Source organism: Ursus americanus, chromosome 14 (genome assembly GCF_024610735.1).
Source record: "Ursus americanus isolate L20-20 chromosome 14, mUrsAme1.1.p, whole genome shotgun sequence".
In the NCBI taxonomy this organism is placed as follows: Eukaryota; Metazoa; Chordata; class Mammalia; order Carnivora; family Ursidae; genus Ursus; species Ursus americanus.
The window spans coordinates 10,425,602-10,445,582 of NC_142140.1; the positions used below are offsets into that span (position 1 = coordinate 10,425,602).

A 19,981-nucleotide genomic window follows, 5' to 3' on the forward strand; every position below is an offset into this window, starting at 1 on the left:
GGGTGTTATACGCAACTAATGAATCATTCAACTTTACATCAAAAACCAGGGATGTACTGTATGGTGACTAACATAATATAATAAAAAAAAAATTAAAAAAAAAAAGAAAGAAAAGAAAATGTTTTCGTGGGTCCCAAAATGGATAGCTGTTCATCCCCTAACTGCAGCGGGAGTTAGGTAAGTAAGCATGTGGCATTTTTCAACTTCACAGCATGAGGAGGCTTCCACTGGCTGAAAAGAAGGGTGAAAAAAAGAACTGCTGGGTGAACAGTCAAGAGCATTGGTCAGAAATGACAAATCTGCATTTTCAGAGGGAACTGGGATTTCCCCAAGCTTCACAGCCTGCAGGAATAAACGGAGTCACATTATACTCTCACAAGCCCCACTGACACTTTCCCATGTGGTTCATGCACAAAGTCTGTTCAACGGTGTCACATACATTTTCATGAACAAGTCTGCCGAGTATCTATTTCCTAGGAATCCCGTTTTTCGTCTGGATATCTTCTGGGTTCAGTGGAACTTCCAGGGTTCTGCCAAGCACCATATTTTCCACTGACACCAGGATGCCCTGTTTTGCATTGATGTCAAGGCAGTGCTTCCGGTGTCAAAGTTATTCAGAGGTCTGGGGCAAAGTCACAGAGAATGTTATTCTCTTCATATGTTGCACTCTTATTAGGACGTTCTAAAGTATTATTATGAGTGTCCTAATAGTTGATACTCTATTTAGTTTTTAGTCAAATGGAACCTGAGATAAACACAAATTAGTTTCAGCAATGTTCAGCTTTCTTTTAGTTCTATGAAGAATTTCCCTTGAAGAGAAAAATTGCTTTGACTCGCTTTGGTCAATGAAATTAATGTGGAAGTAACATGCATCCCTAACAAATAAAACCATTTAAGAACAGTTTGTGAATGTGCCGTCTCTTTCCTTTTGGCGGTGCTGCACAGAGTGTGTTGATATGGATGTGCCATAAGGCAGAAACAGCCTAGAAGGCTGAACAAATACACTGAGGCCAACTGCCCTGGAATGTCTCCTAAAGTCAGAGCAGATTTCACATGGGTGAGCAGTATTTGTTTGTTGTGTTAGTCATTGAGAATTTATGTGTTACCACAGAGGGAGGTCTATTTTTTTTTTCATATAGTCTGCCTGTTCCCTATGGAAATCATGTATGAATTCAATGAGTTCTGGCCTGGGAAGAGGAAATTTGTCTCTTTCTTCTGACAACTAAGACTTTCTTACTGTGTCAGACTCATTTTGTCATTCTTCCTTTAGAAGGGATTCTCTCTCAAGGGTCTCCTGAATTCTGAAACAGATTTCTGGAGGGTGATCTGATAGTTCATTTGTACTTCCCAGAAATCTCTGAAGCCACACTTAGATCCCAGGTCGCGTTCTCCCGATACATACAGAGAATACTGATTATGTGTGAACATGCCTCACGAGTAGAAGAGCCACTGCATGCCTGAGAGGATGAGACTAGGAGCAAGGCTGAGGGGACAAGGGAAGGAAAACACCATGGGGTTGATGAGACTGACGGTCTCAGAAGAGAAGAATGTACAGACTGCACAGGAGAGGGATAAAGAAGGGGAGAAAAGGCAGACAGGGACATCCAGGTGCAGTAAATAGCTTGGAAATGATGTACCTCAGAGCAGATACAACACCTAACAAAAGGCCTACCAGAAGGCTGTCCTAATACACAATCACATTTGTTAGGTCGTTTGAGTTGTAAGTGACAGAAACGTATTCTGAAAGATCTTATACAAAAACAGGCTCTGTAGTTTATAAAGACGAGAAGTCCTGACCCAGACTTGGAGCCAGGGGTGTAATATGAACTCTGTGCCCAATCTCAGAGCCGAGGGTTAGGATCAGTGTCACTTGAAGCACATGCATTGACTGCAGAGTGTGGGGTTCCCCAGGTGAGAATGGGGAGGCTATAATGAGAAGACACAATGGACGCAGGGTAGGCAGAAATAATTGAAATCACTCCCACAACGTTTCTCCTAGAAGGAACATCTGACGTGATATAGTTTCATCTACAGGTGAAAAACTGAAGTCCTAGAGAGGGAAAGCCCAAATTAAAGTACACTGGAAACTGTATCATTTAATAAAATTGGGATGCAAGCCTGGTCAGTTAGTCAAAAATCTCTTTCTTGGCAATGGATCATTACAAATACATAAATATATTAAATGTTTTAACTCAGAATCCATCCAACCATACATGCGTACACACACACACACACACACACACACACACACACACACTCACACACTCACTTGTCAATCTTCTGATGTGGATCAAAATATTTTTTGTGAACATGCATCACGCAGTTGGCCTCCCTGTCATAATCTTGAAAAAAAAACCAAGTCTAATAAAACTCAGTATTGTGGTCTTTATTTTTTTTTAATATTTTATTTATTTATTTTGACAGAGAGCACAAGCAGGGGGCGCGGCAGGCAAAGGGAGAGGGAGAAGCAGACTCCCTGCTGAGCAAAGTGCCCACTGCTGGGCTCAATCCCAGGACTCTGGGATGATGACTTGAGCTGAAGGCAGACGCTTAACCAACTGAGCCACCCACGCACCCCAGTATTTTGGTCTTTAAAATGAAATAAAATCTTAAATGTAATTGCACAGTAATTAGGTGTAGTATGTTTCTAGTGTTTATGATTTCCCTCCAAAATCCGCACCAAATTTAACCCACAAGTAACAGTGACAAACTTATCAAATCTTTCCAAAGAATTCAAATGTATCTTCTTTGAAACAGCATCTCTCTCTCTCTCTCTCTCTCTTTTACTCTCTCTGCACTTACTTCATTGGTTTATACAATCTTAATTATATAAATAATTATGGTAACACATATTCCTGCAGTAAATACATTTAGAATCAAAACTAGCTAGTTCTTTGTAGCAAAAAATTCAATCAGTGGGACATACTAGTGATCCGACTATTAACTATGAGTGTTCAGGGTACTGGGGTCATGAGACAGCATATGGTACAAACAGAATGGATACTTTCTTGCTGGTTTCCATATTCGCTGGGTAGGAAATGATGGGAGGCCAGTTAAGTGAAGCCCCTTAGGAAAGCATCTATCCTAGGAGACAGGAGACAGCATGGCTCAAAACTTGGGCCTTTATACGCATAAAGCGAATTGTTTTCAGCTTTCCATATTATTTAGGTTGCAGATGTCTCTGTTTACATTTCTTACCACTTGCTCAAGGCCAACAGTCTCTAGTTTAAACAACACAAGATGAAAAATAAGATGGTGTTTTTCTTTACACACCTATTCTTCTCACCCCTGTGACCTGCCCGCCCTCTCTCTTTCAGTCTATTCTATTAGTAGAAACAGTAGGTCTGGAAAGGAAGTTCCCACTGGAATGTCTAAGACAAACAGAGGCAGCCTTATCTGTGCTTCCTAGTCTCTGAGGAGTCAGAGCTGAGGCTTCCCTTGTGTATTTAGAACATCCCAACAAGTCACCTAATTGAGCCATGGTGCCGGTCCTGCCCAGCAAGTCTCTCGAGCCCTGCAAACAAAAGCAAGAAGACCAAGAAGGCAAGAGGTGCTCCAAAGACAAACAAAAGGAAACGTGTGCAAACCCACTTTGAAATTCCTGGAGTGATCCCGAATGAGACCCCGGGAGTTCCTGAACGTGGCCTTTCTACTAAATGTCTTAGAATACAAAGGCAAAGAGAAACTATTGTGGACATATGCAGCAGCCACTGGCCGAGAGCTTATGCTAAGGATATAACAGGAAAACATGTTTGTGACCTTGCGGGCTTTAGCGTAACTGTCAGAGCACAGCGGCCGGGAACGCCCAGCTCGCTCAGGGCAGAACACCGCCCCAACCGAAACTTGATTGCTCTTGACAATAGCCCACGGGGTCCATAGAAGTACGTTTAAGAATAGGCCGCATTGCTGAACGTTACATCATCTAATCCCGTGACCTTCCCCGTGACGTACTACTATTCGCTAGGATGTAATACGGAACATTCCCTTGATTGTCTTTGATTGTTTATTGCCAATAAATATGCAAGGTTGCAGCTGTTCGGGGCAATCGCACTCTTGGCGGTGGCACGCCTGGCGGTTGTCCCCTGCACCCACGCTCTCTTTCTCAAGCTAACCTGTCTGTGTCTCGTCCTTCTCCTGAATCAACGCTGCAGCGCTGCAGGCGGTGTCGCGGCAGACATATTTTTCCCCATACCGAGAAAACTTCAAGTTTGCACAAAAATGCAGTCATTTGCATATTCAGGTATTATAGATAGTTTCAGATAGATGACACAAAAAGACAAACTTTGCTTTTTAAAAATTTACAATGTGCCAGATCCTCCAGTACACGCCAAGGGAGTAAAAGCAAAGATAGCGGCTAAGCTCAGGGAACCCACAGGCTGTAGGCAAGGTTCAGAATCTAGCTCTCAGCGCTACAGGTGAGCACGGTATGTTTGGTGCTCACTGTAAACGGGGTATGCGGCACATTCTGGACTTAGAGAGCAATGAGCTTCGTTTTGCAGGGTAGACTAACTCTGGGAAAAGCAGGTAGTCTTTTGAAAAGATTCATGATTTGATCTATCTTGAAGAAAAACTTATTTTCCAGATCAGTAAGAAATAGGGAAATGGGAAACCTTGGTGGATTTTAACCAGTGAAAGACTCTGATATGAATATGAGCCAGGAATCCAGAGGTGGCTAGAGAGACTCGAGCCATTGACCTGCACCCACATCCTCCCCATCTTTGTTTCGACCTGTATTGTGTCCTGGTCTCTCTTCTTCCTTTGTATCTCAAATATTTACAAGCTGGTCTTTCAGGGGAAAAAAAATATGGAAATTATTGTAATACGATATTTTCTTGTTTATACTTTTCTTCATCATCACTTGTCACCTCCAATTGTAGTAGGCAACTCCATGAGAGCAGGGACCTGGTCTAGACTGTCACTTGCTATATCTCACTGTTTAGGTTGGTCCCTGATACCCTGCTAGAGTTTATAAACTATCTGTAAAAGATTCAATAAAGAAATTGGTATGACACTGACCAGGCAGTCCTCTAACTGCTCTCTTATAACACAGGTGATGGACCTAAAAGGCAGATGCGTTGCTCAGAAATAGCCCTGTGGTTTAAGGCAATGCTTCCTTTCCTGTCATTTTCTCCCATTCCCCTAACAAAATCTTGTGGTACATGTGGAACATTCCAGGTACTCAAAGAAGGCTAAAGTAGGACAAATCTAAATTGGAGCCAGAAATATTTTAGTTCAGCTCTTCATAGCTTTGATCTCTGGTTTTAGGAAAAATAAAGAATTCATTTCAATCTTGAATTAAAAAAGCATGAAATAATCAACGTTTTTTATGCCAGGTCCAGAGCATGTTCTGTCTCTCCTAGGTATACTGCGGATCTAATTCAGGAAGCAAGCTGTTCTACAACCCCATTTGAAAGCATCACCAATAGTCACAGCCATTTTAGTTAGGTTTGAAAATCCACCCTTCATTACGCTAGCTCCCTAATGTTAATGATGATGGCAGAGATGAAAAGATGCTGGTCCATGATCCCTGTTGACTATAATTAGAGGCTGCCTTGGACAGCCTATTCTCAGAGAAGCAGAGAGCCTTTTAGGGCAAAGAGTTGAAGGTGACATGGGCACTTTTTGCTCTGAGGACTTGTTGGGGGCTGGAGAGGATGACAGAGAATCCTAGTTAATGGGGCAACAGAAGAGAGGAACAGGCCAGGGATCCTTGGCTCATCGGACAATTCAGAGAAACTGAAAATTACAGAAGTGTTTTGGCTCAGGAGCTGGAGGAGAGCTGCCAAGTTGTGGAGACATTCTCCAGATATCCTGCGAATGTCGGGCAGCCACCGGGGCCACGGCTGACCTCTCCTGGGCACAATTCCTATCATCACCCAATTGAAAGGGGGAAGAACAACACACTTGGCTAGCAAACACGGAGGCCCTTTATTCTATAAATGGAGACTAAATACAGATAAAAGATAAAAGAAGATGAGCACTACTTTCACAGAGGCCACGTGCTCGCTAGCAATTTGGCCTAAAGCAATTTATTGTTAATTATTCATGCAGATAGAGAAAAGACCAGCCAAAAATTCAGATCTTTGCTGAACATGTTCAAAATATAAATCTAAAGAAAAGAAACATGTTGATTAGTGCTTGGCTTTTTCCTGTTTACATTTGTACATACAGCATTATAAAACACAGAGATACAGGGAGATAGCAGCGTTATAAATATTTGGAGGCTGTTCCACGGCAGTAGAAATCAATATGGAACATTCATCAGAAAGAAAAAAAAAAAATTAGACAGGAGAGGAAAACTTATTTGCCAATACAGAATGTGCTCGATTATTAGTTTCATTTGTGATATTTCACAGCTTGGTTCAGAAACCTTAGTGCAAGTGAATGCATTTCTTTTCTCACTTCCTCAGGAGTGTGTCACTATAAATGCACAGCCACAACCTTGAGGTTTCATCTCCTGAGTGAACAAATCCACGCTGTTCTTTGTAGCACTGCACATAGACAATATGGTTAGACAGAAGCCACACACACCGGCTACCAAAAAATCCTCATTTCTATCTGGTTAGGGATGGAGAGTTTTATATAAAGAATTGCTGCTCCATCACATTCCAATGTTTCTGTTGTTGACAATACTTCTCTTTCATTTCATCGTTTGGGACTCTCTCTCTCTCTCTCTCTCTATATATATATATTTGCAGATTTAAGATGCTGTTTTATGTCTGACTTAAGAACTCTGTGTATAAAAAAAGATAAAGAAAGAAAAAGAAAGAAAGAGAAAGAAAGAAAGAAAGAAAGAAAGAAAGAAAGAAAGAAAGAAAAAGAAAGAAAGAAAGAAAGAAAGAAAGAAAGAAAGAAAGAAAGAAAGAAAGGAAGAAAGAAAATAAGAAAGAAAAAACAAACTCTGGGCATCCCTAAATACCTAAATACATAGCAGGAAATATTTTTTTCAAGAATTTATAAAAACTTCAAGATACTTAGTAATTCCCATAAATATCATGAAACTGGAGCTGGTAACCAGGGAGTATGGGCATCCATGTCTATGTGGCATCTCCAGCTGAGGAAGAAAGGACCTCAGTCCTTTCCTGCTTGCTTTAGCTCTCATCTAACTCCTACATTCACCTCTCCATAAGGTCACCTGAGTGAACTTTTGTTTTTTAAACTTAACTTGCCAACCTATTATCTTTTTTTTTTTTAAGATTTTATGTATTTATTTGACAGAGAGAGACAGCCAGTGAGAGAGGGAACACAAGCAGGGGGAGTGGGAGAGGAAGAAGCAGGCTCCCAGCGGAGGAGCCTGATGTGGGGCTCGATCCCAGAACGCCGGGATCACAACCTGACCCGAAGGCAGATGCTTAACGACTGTGCCACCCAGGCGCCCAGTGAACTTTCTAACCCCCTTTGATCACATTTCACTTTTCAGATGCTGCCCAAACTTTCAGAATAAAGAACACATCCCCTAGTGTAATTTCAAGACCATTCATAATCCAACGCAGGCCCATTTTTCTAGTGTATTTGGGCAGAAGTTCAGGTAGCCTGTGATTCCTCCATCCACTCCAGTGTCCAACCACTTAAAAATCTGTTTGAGCACCTGCCATATGCAGGCCAAGTTCTAGGTGCTGGGGATACAATGCAGGGGGTGCATAGGAGATATATTTCCAGGCAGAGACAAGTAAAGAGGTGTTATAACAGTAGGGGTCATGTAGGATGCTGCAGAAGCAACAGAAAGGGCTTCTAACTCAAACTTGGCTGGGGTAGAATGGTCACATGTAGCTTCCAAGGAAAATTAATATCTAAGCAGAGATCTAAAGGATAGAAAGGAGTCAGTTGGGCCAATGGTGTAGTGACTGGAACTTTTGGGAAGAGAAGAATACTCCTAATGTACTGGAAATGGGAACATTTCTAAAGAACTGTAAGAATTTCAGAACCATAATGCAGGACTGTTCTGCAGAATGAGTTATTTGCTGTTACCGCAGTGTGTCCTTCACTCTTCTTTTCCCATCCCCTGGGTTGGGAGTACAAGACGTTCTTCTCATCGTCTGCCTGATGAACTTCAAGTCATCACTCCTCTCAGGAGTATCTCTCAACCACACTCTCACCACCCAAGAGAAACTTCTTCAGTCTTTCCTTTGTGCCCTGTGGTATCTGTTCCATACTGTGCTTACACAGTATCTCATTTGACCTAGTCATTGGCTATTTTTGACAACTTCTCTCAGCTCTGTATGCTTTGAAGGTAAGAATTTTGTCCTTATCTTGTTTTTTTCAACTTTTAGAACAGAGCAAGACACGCAGTAAACACTCAAAATTTGGAGTAAAAAGGAATGGAGATAGTTAAAGTGCTGTCTTTTATTTCTGCAACCCATCTGCAAACGCATTGGTCTGTGTTGTAAGATAAGCAATCTTCTCAGGACACGTACTGGGGAATGAAATGAATTCAAAGACTCCCAAGGAACACATGGGTGACTCATGGGATCTGTATCTCCCCCAGATAACACAGAAAGGCAACAGTGACAGAACCACAACCTGACTTGTTCAAAAAGGTCTCCACAGACCATGCAGCCTTCAGGGGAGAATAATTAATTATATTGGCATAGAGACAGAATGGAAAGAAATGCAAATATTTGATCCCCTTTTGAGTGAGAGGATAGAGGCTTTTTTAATGTGCAAAGCCAGCATGTTTTAGGGAATCTTTGGAGACCTGGCCCATCAGAAAAGAAACACAAAGCAGGATACCAGCGGAGGAGTTCCTTTTCTTTACAGTATCTTCTTTTAGAAATAACTTTTCAAATTAAAGGAGAATGTAAATTATAATCAGCAACTTTTGTTATATCAGAAGGATGCCAATAAAAGCCCTCTCCACCTTCTTCCTCTTAAAGAATCTTTGAAGCAGCAAGGAAGGCAAAGGAAAAGAAAGGGGGCAGTGATTAAGGAAGGCAAGGGAAAGAAAAAGAGAGCAAGAACAAAAGAGACCCATGAAGGCAAGGTGGTACTGGTGCCCAAGAGAGGTAGTGTGCTGTGCCATCGTGGGGGCTGGAAGAAACCCCACAAAGTAATGAGGGAAAGGATCCCTGTAGTTACCCTGCTGTAGAAGTAATGGATAAATTGTAAAGGGAAAATATTCTCTCAGAAAATGCAGTTCACTTAAGCACACTTGGATTGTGTTATTATTTCACTTATTAACGGTAATGCTCTTCTCTTGGAAAGCTCTGGTGCCATAATGAAAAAAAAATATGCTAATTATTATGAAAATACATGATCTCTTCAAAAGAGGAATATCAACTAAAAGAACAGACCAGATATATGGCCTAATTTGCATTTCATGGCTACACATTTGAAATGATACTGCATAAATTATGTAAAAACACCAAACCCTCAAAGAGACACGTGATTTAGCCATCCTGCATGGCACAGACCACTCTCTTAGCGGATTTTACAACTGCTGAAACCCATACCTTCCACAGTTGCTCGCTTGGGCTGAATGGTGATGGCTCCTTCTGCGATATCTTCGTGCTGGTGCAGTGGGTTGATTTTGGATCCCCAGCTGTCTGATCCCACCCAAAGAAAATGGCCCACTTGGTCAGCTCTTTTGGCTGCTGCAAGGATCTGCCTGTGAAAAAGAACATGAAAAGTTATATGAATGTTAAGGAGCAGCTGCTGGACATATATGTGTTGGGAATGAAGCAGAAGGAAAGCAAGCTACCAGTTCTCGAAAAGTATGTAATTAATGGCAAAAAAAAAGTATGTCAAAGGATTTATATCCTGCATATATAAAGAGATTTTATAAACCACTAAGAAAAATGATCAAAGCAGCTTGAGGAAAAGAGGAAAGAAACATTAAAAGTCAAAAGAAAAAAAGAGAAATATCAATAATTAATAAACTGGAGATACATATTCATACAGATTAGAAAGGAGAAAAGTATAAATTAGGGGAAGATATCACATTTGCTTCCCATGTTGGCCAAAAGATGTGTTTTGGTTTGGTTTGGTTTGTGAGTTTGGGCATGGGGCAGGAGAAATGATTGCTTGCATTCACTGCTGGTAGTATGTATAATTTCTGGAAAGCAACATGTCAATCTAAATTAAGGGTCTCAAATTATTAAAATGAACACATATGTTATACTTGAAATTGTATAGCCCATGTTCATAAATAAAAATAGTACATAAATAACACGGGCAACAATGCAAATAAAAGGAAAACTAATCATTCATAGTAAAGTTATTAAAATATATTTTTGAAAGAAGAGGTAGATAAGAGGTAATTATTTATACAACAGAGGAAGCTACAACTAAAGCTCCTTGGGTGGGTTAAACCACTGGAAAAGTGGTTTCTTTGTTTCTCAAGACTTGGAGATACTAAGTATCACATAGGTACATGGCCAAATAAAGGAGAATTGGTTGAAAGGTTCTATATAAAATAGCAAAACCTTAGGTTTCTTTCTTTTTCTTCCAGGCAGAAAATGAAATGGCAAATTACTAATAAAATTTTAAGGAATGGGTTCTGATATTGTAAACATCAAAATACCAGAAGGTTATGAGTAAGAGATGGTGAGTTAAACATGAGGGGGAGGAAGGTAAGTTAAATTTACCACTAAGTATTAAAAAGGTAAGACCCTCTAGGAAATCTACATTTCTGCTTACAGAATGCTAGAAACTAAGGGAGTGTCACCCCAGGTAGAAAATAGCTTTTCTGGAAAAATCTGGACCACTCTAGAAAAAGAATTGTATATACTGACATAGAGAGACCCTCTAATGGAACGGCAACTCGGATGTCTGACCTGTCCACCAAAGGCCTGAAGTTGGAAGGGACAGGACAGGATACCACTGCTTGCGTCAAAGTGCACTCATGTTTTAATTTTCTTAATATGTGCATTTATTATTTTAATAAAAATAAACACAATCAATTCTTTGTACTCTTGACCAAAAGATACAATTTCTATTAATTGATCCAAAGGAAATGATCAAATACGCTGTCAAAAACATACATTCATTACTGCAGACAAGCTCAATGCAGAGCAGCAGGGTACTGTCTGAAGAAATGACAGTGAGGATGGATTAGAAAGCAACTCAGAATATACTTAGATTCCCACAAGCACTTTTTAAAAAGAAAAATCAATTAAAAAAACTGCAAAAGATTATTCAACTCATATATAAGAAAAGCTAACTAAATGTTGCTTGTACATGTGTATATATACACACAGTTAGGAGTATAGGGTCGTCTAAGAGCACAGAAAAATAACGATCATACACAATGTATTGTTAACCTAATAATCCACCGAGAAGGCACTGCTGAGGTTGAAGAGGTTGGAACGATGGGCAGAAGCCAAGTAAAACAGGGGGGAAAAGACAAAACTACATAAATGCAAAAAGTAGATGTTCACTTTAATATAAATGGAAAAGTGTGGGTTTATTGACAATGATAGACAAGATTAAACCATTTAAAAATACTTAGGGCATCAAAAGTGAAAATGTGAATTACAAAAAGTAGAAGATAAGAAGCGGGAGATTCTTTTGGGGAAAATCCATGTATGTTTGGAAAAAAGCGCTGGCAAACATCAACCCAGAATTTTATGCTATCTCTGAGTATTGGGATTGCACATTTTATATGAAATTATTTAACCTTGATTTTTTTTTAGATTAGTCTAACTTTTATTTTTTCTAGATAATCAGGGAACAAAGTCAACTTAATGGCTCCTTTCAACAAAGAGCAACAACAACAAAAAACGTTTCCCTTTTCCAGTGAACATACAGTAGTTATATATTATTTCTATAATCAGAATGAAGTGTTCCAGAAGAAGGATCCACTCTTGTCTAAAATCCAAATTATCGGCACCCATGACTTACTTTGCATTTATTTTAGCTTTAAAATCTAGATATTACTGTCTCCTTACTGTCATTCTCTGACAAAGTATTTGAAGTTAATGTTCTAAGAAATCTCAAAATTTCCCATTTACAGTGTAAATCTTCTGAAGAAAGAAATAACATAACATTGTGAGTTAACAGTACTGTTCAGACATCAGTATATTTAAGATCATGTTTCGGAAGAAACTTCTATACGCGCTTGAATTTTATGACTGTGTTCAAGAGCTATTTCCACTCTCACTGCTACGAATCACCGTATACGATACTATTCAGCACACAAACAAACCCCAAAGCAAAAGAATGAGCGTAGCTATTGAGCAGATTGCACGCGTTTTTATATCCCAAATTAAAACCTCACATTACCTACAAGACAGGAGTATTATCATGCATTAGTCACCAGAGCTATTTGCGGTAATCTTTTATGTGACATGTACAATGCATGTGGAGATAAACACAAAGCCACACCTTATCAATGTATTACATATTTGGAAAATATGTGTGAAAAACATTTATGAGACAATTAAGACATGTATCAATATATCAACAGAGATGAATAAGAAATAAGCCAAAAAAAAAACCAAGAGTAATATTATGAAAACAAAATGTTTTATAGAACTATAACCCGAAGTGTAGAAGAAAAATGCCCGAAGTGCACCACTCAATAATATTTAAGGAGAGAAATAATACATTCAAGGGGTGACCAGAAACAGTTTCATGGAGAAGAGCATGTTCGAGATGGACTTTGAAAAACAGACAATTTCAACAAGTAGAGAAGGAGAGAGAAAACCACCGTGAATAAAGACCACGAGGAGGAGCAATCAGGACTGTGGGGGACCACAGCTGGGCATTCTGGGTGTGGAAGTGGGTGAGTGGAGGCAGGGTCTAAATGTTAAATTAGGAACACATTTTAAAGCATTGTGAAATCCAGACAGAGAAGCTTGTGTTTAAATTATGAAATAGAGTGCATTAGCATAGTGACCTGACTCATTCATTTTTTTCGGTACTGTGCCTTGAGTACGTCTCTGTACCGAGCACTGTGACGGGGACTGAGGACAAAGAAAGAAGTCCAATGAGGCATCACCTCTGCCCTGGAGATGCTTAGGGACTAGCGGAGAACACGCACACTACTCAAATGATCAAGCAATGTAAAATAACGTCAGTGACATCAAGTACGAAGAAGACGCCGAAGCTGCATTGTGTAGAGACACCTTCCCCAGAAAGCCACACTGGAGGCGGCACCGTTATGAGAAAGCGAGGAAGGAAAAGCCTTCCAGATGTGTGCGAGATAACACACAAAGACCAGGGAATGAGCAAACACTAAACGTGAAGGAGCAGGGAATGAAGTAAGATTAGAATGGTAGAATGAGGCTGAAGAACCACAAAAAGAAGGATTTTCTTTTCACTGATGGAAGAACTGAGGCCTCAGAAGCTGGAAAGCGGGAAGGGGACGACAGTTGGGCAACTTCCCAAGGTGACACAGTGGTCATTAGCAAAACATCAGGTATCTCAACGTCAGATATCGTTTGCTTTTGGTTGAATAGTCCTGCTATCCGTGATCAGAGCTGAATACCGGGAAAATGATGGACGGATTCAGGGACAGCATTTAGGGTGCAGGTGGAGGGGAGAGACACAGCACTGGGAGACCCATGACGAGGGCAGTGCAAAAATCCAAGCAGAATGCAATAATGGCCAGGCCCTTAAACTTTCTCTTAATTAAGGATACCCACCTTCAAATTAAGTGATATATTTTATCTAAGAAAAAGACTAAATATCCCCATACAGCTCTTTCACATCAGTGGAGATGTAAACCAGCACAACCTCTTTGGAAAACAATAATCATATTGGGATATACTTTGTTCTGGAAACGTCTTTTCCAGGGATTTATGTTAAAAACACATAAGATAAATATATAAAATAATATAATTGCATATTATTATATAATTGTGTTATATTAATATTATATATCCAACTCTTGCATAATATATTTATATTAATATGATATATTTGTATATTATATTTATGTGCACAGATTTGTGGAAAAGGAAGTTTAGTACAGTGTTATTTATTATTGCAAAAGTCTATAATCAAATATCGATCAATAAGGAAGCATTTAGATAAATGACAGCATGGATGTAAAATGAAATGCTGCACAGCTATTAAAAAGACTGAAGAGATAGGTACTGACATTCACAGACATCCATGATAAAGTAGTAAGTAAAGGCTAGTGGGGAAGAGAACAAGATGCACACACAGAACGCCACCATTGTTTAAAGACAGGCAGACTGTCTCTAGAAGAATATAAATATACAAGAAACTGGTCATTAGAGACTATGGACTCTGAGAAACAAACTGAGGGCCTCAGAGGGGAGGGGGGTGGGGGAATGGGATAGACCGGTGATGGGTAGTGAGGAGGGCACGTATTGCATGGTGCACTGGGTGTTATACGCAACTAATGAATCATCGAGCTTTACATCGGAAACCGGGGATGTACTGTATGGTGACTAACATAATATAATAAAAATCATTAAAAAAAAAAAAAGAAAAGAAACTGGTCATTAGCCATTGCATCTGAAGAGGAGAACCTGTTAGCTAAGGACAGGATGAATGGAACTTTTTTTATAAACCTAGATTTTTTTAATAGTTCTTTTAAGCAGGTGTACTTATCGTTCTATTTTAAGTAGATGCATATTCTGGAACAAGATATAGTGGTCAGAGAAGAAATCAGGGCACATTTGTGTCTTAGAAACACATTCTGGGCATGTTATGTTCTAGAAACAAAGGTTAACTCTACATAGCTTGGCCAAGAATGCAAGGAATGAGGAAAAATGGGAAGTCAAGATTGCAATCGGGTTTTTGACTCCAAGGAGGATCAAGGTAAGAAAAGAGAGGAGGAAACGATCAGAGACATACTGGTAGACAAGCTTGGTTTGGAACTTACTGAGTCTAAAGCAGTGGCAATACAGCCAGAATTATATGACATGTTTTTTTCTTTTACATTAAGAGGAACCATTCTTTGGATAAAAGTCTGTTACATTTGGACATATTTTTAATAAAAGAACCTCTGAAAGGTCTAGTGGTTTTCTCTTTTTACAAGAAATCGAATACATTTGTTTTGTTAATAGAGAGGGAAGACATGACAGTGACATGCTGTTGCTCCCATGGTTCACTGTAACTCCTCGTGTAGGGGAGAAAGCACGGATACCCTTTGCCACTATGTAATTATAGATTTGCTTCTGTGCTATCTTTTCCCCTTTCTCTGTCAGTATCCTGATCTTTCTGTCTCCTAAAGTTGCAGCATGCATATTAATGAATTTCACCAGTCATCCTTACTTTATATCCTCATCGTTGGCAAAAATCACGACGGCCCTGGAGTTGGGGGTGTCCAGGAGCTGTTTGATAATTCTATCAAAGTCAATGGTTCTGTCTTTGCGCTCTTGGGGGATTCTCACGGACTGTGCAATGCAGAGCCCACCTGTTTAAGAAAAGAAAGCAGAGTGTCAATAAAGTTCCCTCAGAGATACCAAAGAAACAAGAGTGAGTGGCTGGGGAGGAGGGAATTTTGAATTCTGAGTGCACAGCACTTCCTTGGTGATATTGCAGAATGAGGAAGGCTTAAGACGTCATGCTAAGTCCTGAGCTGTTGTTCAAACTTGGCGCACCTTCCATAATATTGCACGGCCTGATTTTCTTAGCACTGCACTTGTAAACAGCTAATGATGCCCAGGAACACCAATGATATTGATCCTGGGGAGGTAGATTTAGGTTGACAAACTGCGTGGGGGAAGGTCTTTAAAATGAATGCAATATACTACAAGAAAACTGCAATCAATATACCACAGTAAAAATGTACTGAAACACATAAAGCTCAGGTTAATTTCTGTGGCTTTTCTGGTGTTTGCATTCCTGGGACTTTTTTCACCTTCATATCCATCCGAACTTTTAAAGGTCAGAGCCAATGGAATAAATCTAAAAATAAAACAACAGCAAGAACACCAACGACTGTAAATCATAGCAACAAAATTTTAGTGACCCTACCTACTATGTCCCCAACCCTCGAATATGTGTTTTATGTGTATTATCCCACCTTCAAAACTTTAAAAGGTAGTTAGTAATATGTATTTTTTGGATTAAATAGAAAAATAGATTTTTTGACTCGACTTCTTAGAGCTGTGATGATATTAACTGTCATTATGAATTTTAAGACAGGGGAACATGCAGCAGTTTACTAAGCAATTGATACACTTCTCACTATCCCACCTCTTGCTTAGTAGTAGCCCCTAGATCTGGTACTTTATAAAACACACTTTAAGAAAGGCTAGTATGGGCGCCTGGGTGGCACAGCGGTTAAGCGTCTGCCTTCGGCTCAGGGCGTGATCCCGGCGTTATGGGATCAAGTCCCACATCAGGCTCTTCCGCTATGAGCCTGCTTCCTCTCCCACTCCCCCTGCTTGTGTTCCCTCTCTCGCTGGCTGTCTCTATCTCTGTCAAATAAATAAATAAAATCTTAAAAAAAAAAAAAAAGAAAAAAAGAAAGGCTGGTATACGTGAAAGGGGTAGAGAGAATACTTGTAGGAAAGGCAACAAAGGCCATCCAATGGGCAGAAGACCTAGAGACCAAAATAAGAGGATAAAGTTGTTCTTGTAATGTGCTGAGGAGATAGCTATTATCAAGCTTACACCTCAAGCATGGACAGCTGGGTGAATGGTATTAGGCTTCCACAAACAGAAAAATATGAACTCTAATCCAAAGTTGAGCTCCATTATACTTTTATCCCAATCAGTGTTAGCTCTCTATAAGTGGCTCTTAATTTTCAGTGTGCATAAAATCATTGATGGTCCTTTTTCAAAATGCAGAGTTTCAATAACACTATTAACCAACTTGACCTAATTGACATTTATAGAACAATCCACAGGACAACAGAACAGTACACATTCTTCTCAAGTGTAAATGGAACATTTATTAAGCCAGACCATATTCTGGGCCATTAAAAAAAACAATAACAACAAATTTAAAAGCATAGAAATTGTACAAAGTATGTCATTAGGCCTAACAGAATCAAACTAGAAATCAATAACACTTGGAAATTTGAAAACACACTTCTAAATAACCTGTGGGTCAAAGAGGAAGTGTCAAGGGAAATTCTAAAATATTTAAAACTAAAGGAAAATGAAAGTGGAACATACAACAGAATCTTAAAAAGGGTAGGGGGCACCTGGGTGGCTCAGTCCCTAGGCGTCTGCCTTTGGCTCAGGTCATGATCCCGGGGTCCTGAGATGGAGCCCCACACTGAGCTCCCTACTCAGCAGGAAGCCTGCTTCTCCCTCTCCCGCTCCCCCTGCTTGTGTTTCATCTCTCACTGTCCGTTTCTCTGTCAAATAAATAAATAAAACCTTATAAAAAAAAAAAAGTGGAACACACAAAATGTATAGATTACAACTAAAGTGGTATTTAGCAGGAAATATGTAATCATCAAATGCTTATGTTAGAAAGAGGAGATAGCCAAAATAGCAACCTAAGTCTCTATTTAAGAAATAAGGGGGACTATGGACTCTGAGAAACAAACTGAGGGCTTCAGGGGGTGGGGGAATGGGATAGGCTGGTGATGGGTAGTAAGGAGGGCACGTATTGCATGGTGCACTGGGTGTTATATGCAACTAATGAATCATCGAACTTTACATCAAAAACCAGGGATGTACTGTATGGTGACTAACATAATATAATAAATAAACATTTAAAAAAAAGGGAAAGAAACCAAGATCTGGGAACTCAGGTGCCTTTCGATAAGCAAAAGTTATCCATCAAAAATGTTGTCAGTCTTGGTGGGATATCTGGGCTTGGAAAAAATAAAAACATACCAATGTTTACTTTTATTAAAAAAAAAAAAAGAAAAAGAAATAAGGGGGAAAGAGAGCTAACTAACCACCCTCCCCAAAAAGCAGAGAGACATAATAAAAGTTAAAGCAAAAATCAATGAAACTGAAATCAGAAAAAATAAGAGAGAAAAACCAGTAAAATCGAAAACTGCTTCTTGAAAAGATTAATAAGATTGATCAATCTCTAGTCAAAGTTGACCAAAAAGAAAGAAGTCACAAAGTATCATGTCAGGAATAAGAGGGACTAACCTTATTGACTGATCCCACAGATGGCAAAAGATAGTAAGGGAATATTAGAAGCAATTTTATGCCAATAAATTTAGCAACATTTTTAAATGAAATGGATGAATCTCTTGAAAGACACAAACTATCCAAGCTGAGGGCAGAGTGTATAATCTTAATAGTTCTAAATATATTAAGATACCAAATTCATACATATATACACACACACTTAAAATAAAAAAAGATCCAGGCTCACATGGTTTCACTGATAAATTCCACCAAACAGTTAAGGAAGAAATAAAACATGATCTATATACAATCTCTTACTGAAAATAGAAAAGGAGAGAAAATAAGTCATTTCATAAGGTCAGTATTACCCTAATACCCAAATCAGATCAAGACATTATTTTAAAAAGACCAATATCATTTATACATACTTGCAAAACCCCTAAAGAATACTAACAAAATAAATCCAGCAATATATAAGAAATAGTAATATATCATGCATAACCAAGTGGATTTCATCCAAGGAATGCAAAGCTGATTCGTTACTTGAAAATCAATCATTATAATTTATATATGTTTAAATTAATAAGAAAAAACCATATGATCATCTTAGTACATGTGGAAAAAGCACTAAACTAAATTCAATGTACGTTCATGATAAAAACTATAACCTAGGGTTAGATGAGACCTTTCTAAGCCTAATGACAGGCATCTATAAAAAGCCCACAACAAGCATCACAGTTAACAGTAAGAAATGACAAGGCAATTTTGTCCTCTCTTAAAACTCTTATTCGACATTGCATTGGATGTCCTTGTCAGAGGAATAAGGAACAAAAAAGAAAAGAAAAGAAACAAAAGACAAACATTTAGCAAAAGAAAAAAATAAAATTGTCTCTATTTGCAGATGACATGATTGTCTATGTAGAATCTTATAGAATTAAAAGGTGAGTTAAGCAAAATTGTGGGATATAAACTCAAAATACAAAGGTCAATGATATATCTCCTGATCAGCAATGAACACCTGGAATTTTAAATTAAAACAATGCTATTAAGAATATCACCAAAAATGTTGTACTTATGTATAAATCTACCAAAATATGTATAGGAGCTATATTCTGAAAACTATAAAAAAAATGGGTGAAAGAAATTTAAAAAAAGCATTTAAATAAACTCTCCCCAATTTCATCTATAGATTCAATGCAATCTCAATCAAAATCTCAGCAAGCTTTTTAAAATATAGATCAATAGCTAATTCTAACATTTATACCAAAAATCAAAGGAACTAGAGTAGTCAAAACAATTGAAAAAGAGCAACAAAACCGGTGAACTTGAACTATGTAAATTCAAGACTTATATCAACACCAAGGTGCTGATCAAGATAGTGTGGGATTGTAAACAGGGCAGACACTTAGATCAATGGAACAGAAAAGAGGTCCAGAAATAGACCAACACAAATATAGTCAACTGATAGTTTGGCAAAGGTGCAAAGGCAATCAGTGGAGAAGGGACAGCCTTTTCAACAAATGATGCTGAAACAAAGGGATATTCATATATAGAAATAATCTTGACATGCACCTCATGCTGCATGTAAAAATTAACTTTAAATAGATTGATAGACCTAAGTCTAAAATATGAAACTAAACAACATTTAGAAGGAGACAAAGGGAAATTGGCAATGGTCTTAGGTTTTGCAAAGAGTTTTTGGATATGAGATCAAAAGCCCAAACCATAAAGAAAAAAAATTGATAAATCAAATTTTATGCAAATTTAAAACTTTTGTTCTATGAAAGATAGTATTAAGAAAATGAAAGTACAAGCCAGAAACTGGGAACTAATCATATGCCTAATAAAAGACTTGTTTCTACAATCTATAAAGAATTGAAACTCAGCAATGGAAAAAAAGAAAAAGTTAGCTAAACATCTGAATAGACACACACAAAAAAATAGATAGCAAATAAGCACAGGAAAAGATGCTTAACATCAGTCATTAGGGAAACGTTAATTAAAACCACAAAGATATACT

General features: G+C 38.6%; 1 protein-coding gene across 3 annotated transcripts in view; it reads right to left on the reverse strand.

Annotated features, from left to right (window-relative positions):
- GRM7 (glutamate metabotropic receptor 7) overlaps positions 1-19,981 on the reverse strand; it is an 853,586-nt gene that overhangs the window by 404,994 nt on the left and 428,611 nt on the right. For all 3 annotated transcript variants that reach the window (XR_015726624.1, XM_087866838.1, XM_045808129.2), the window contains exons 3-4: positions 15,187-15,328; positions 9,450-9,604 (exon numbers count right to left, since the gene is read on the reverse strand). Coding sequence is in view for 2 of the 3 variants with exons in the window: in XM_087866838.1 (XP_087722964.1) it covers positions 9,450-9,604; positions 15,187-15,328 (297 nt within the window). In the remaining variant the exon portion in view is untranslated. The remainder of the gene's footprint in view (positions 1-9,449; positions 9,605-15,186; positions 15,329-19,981) is intronic.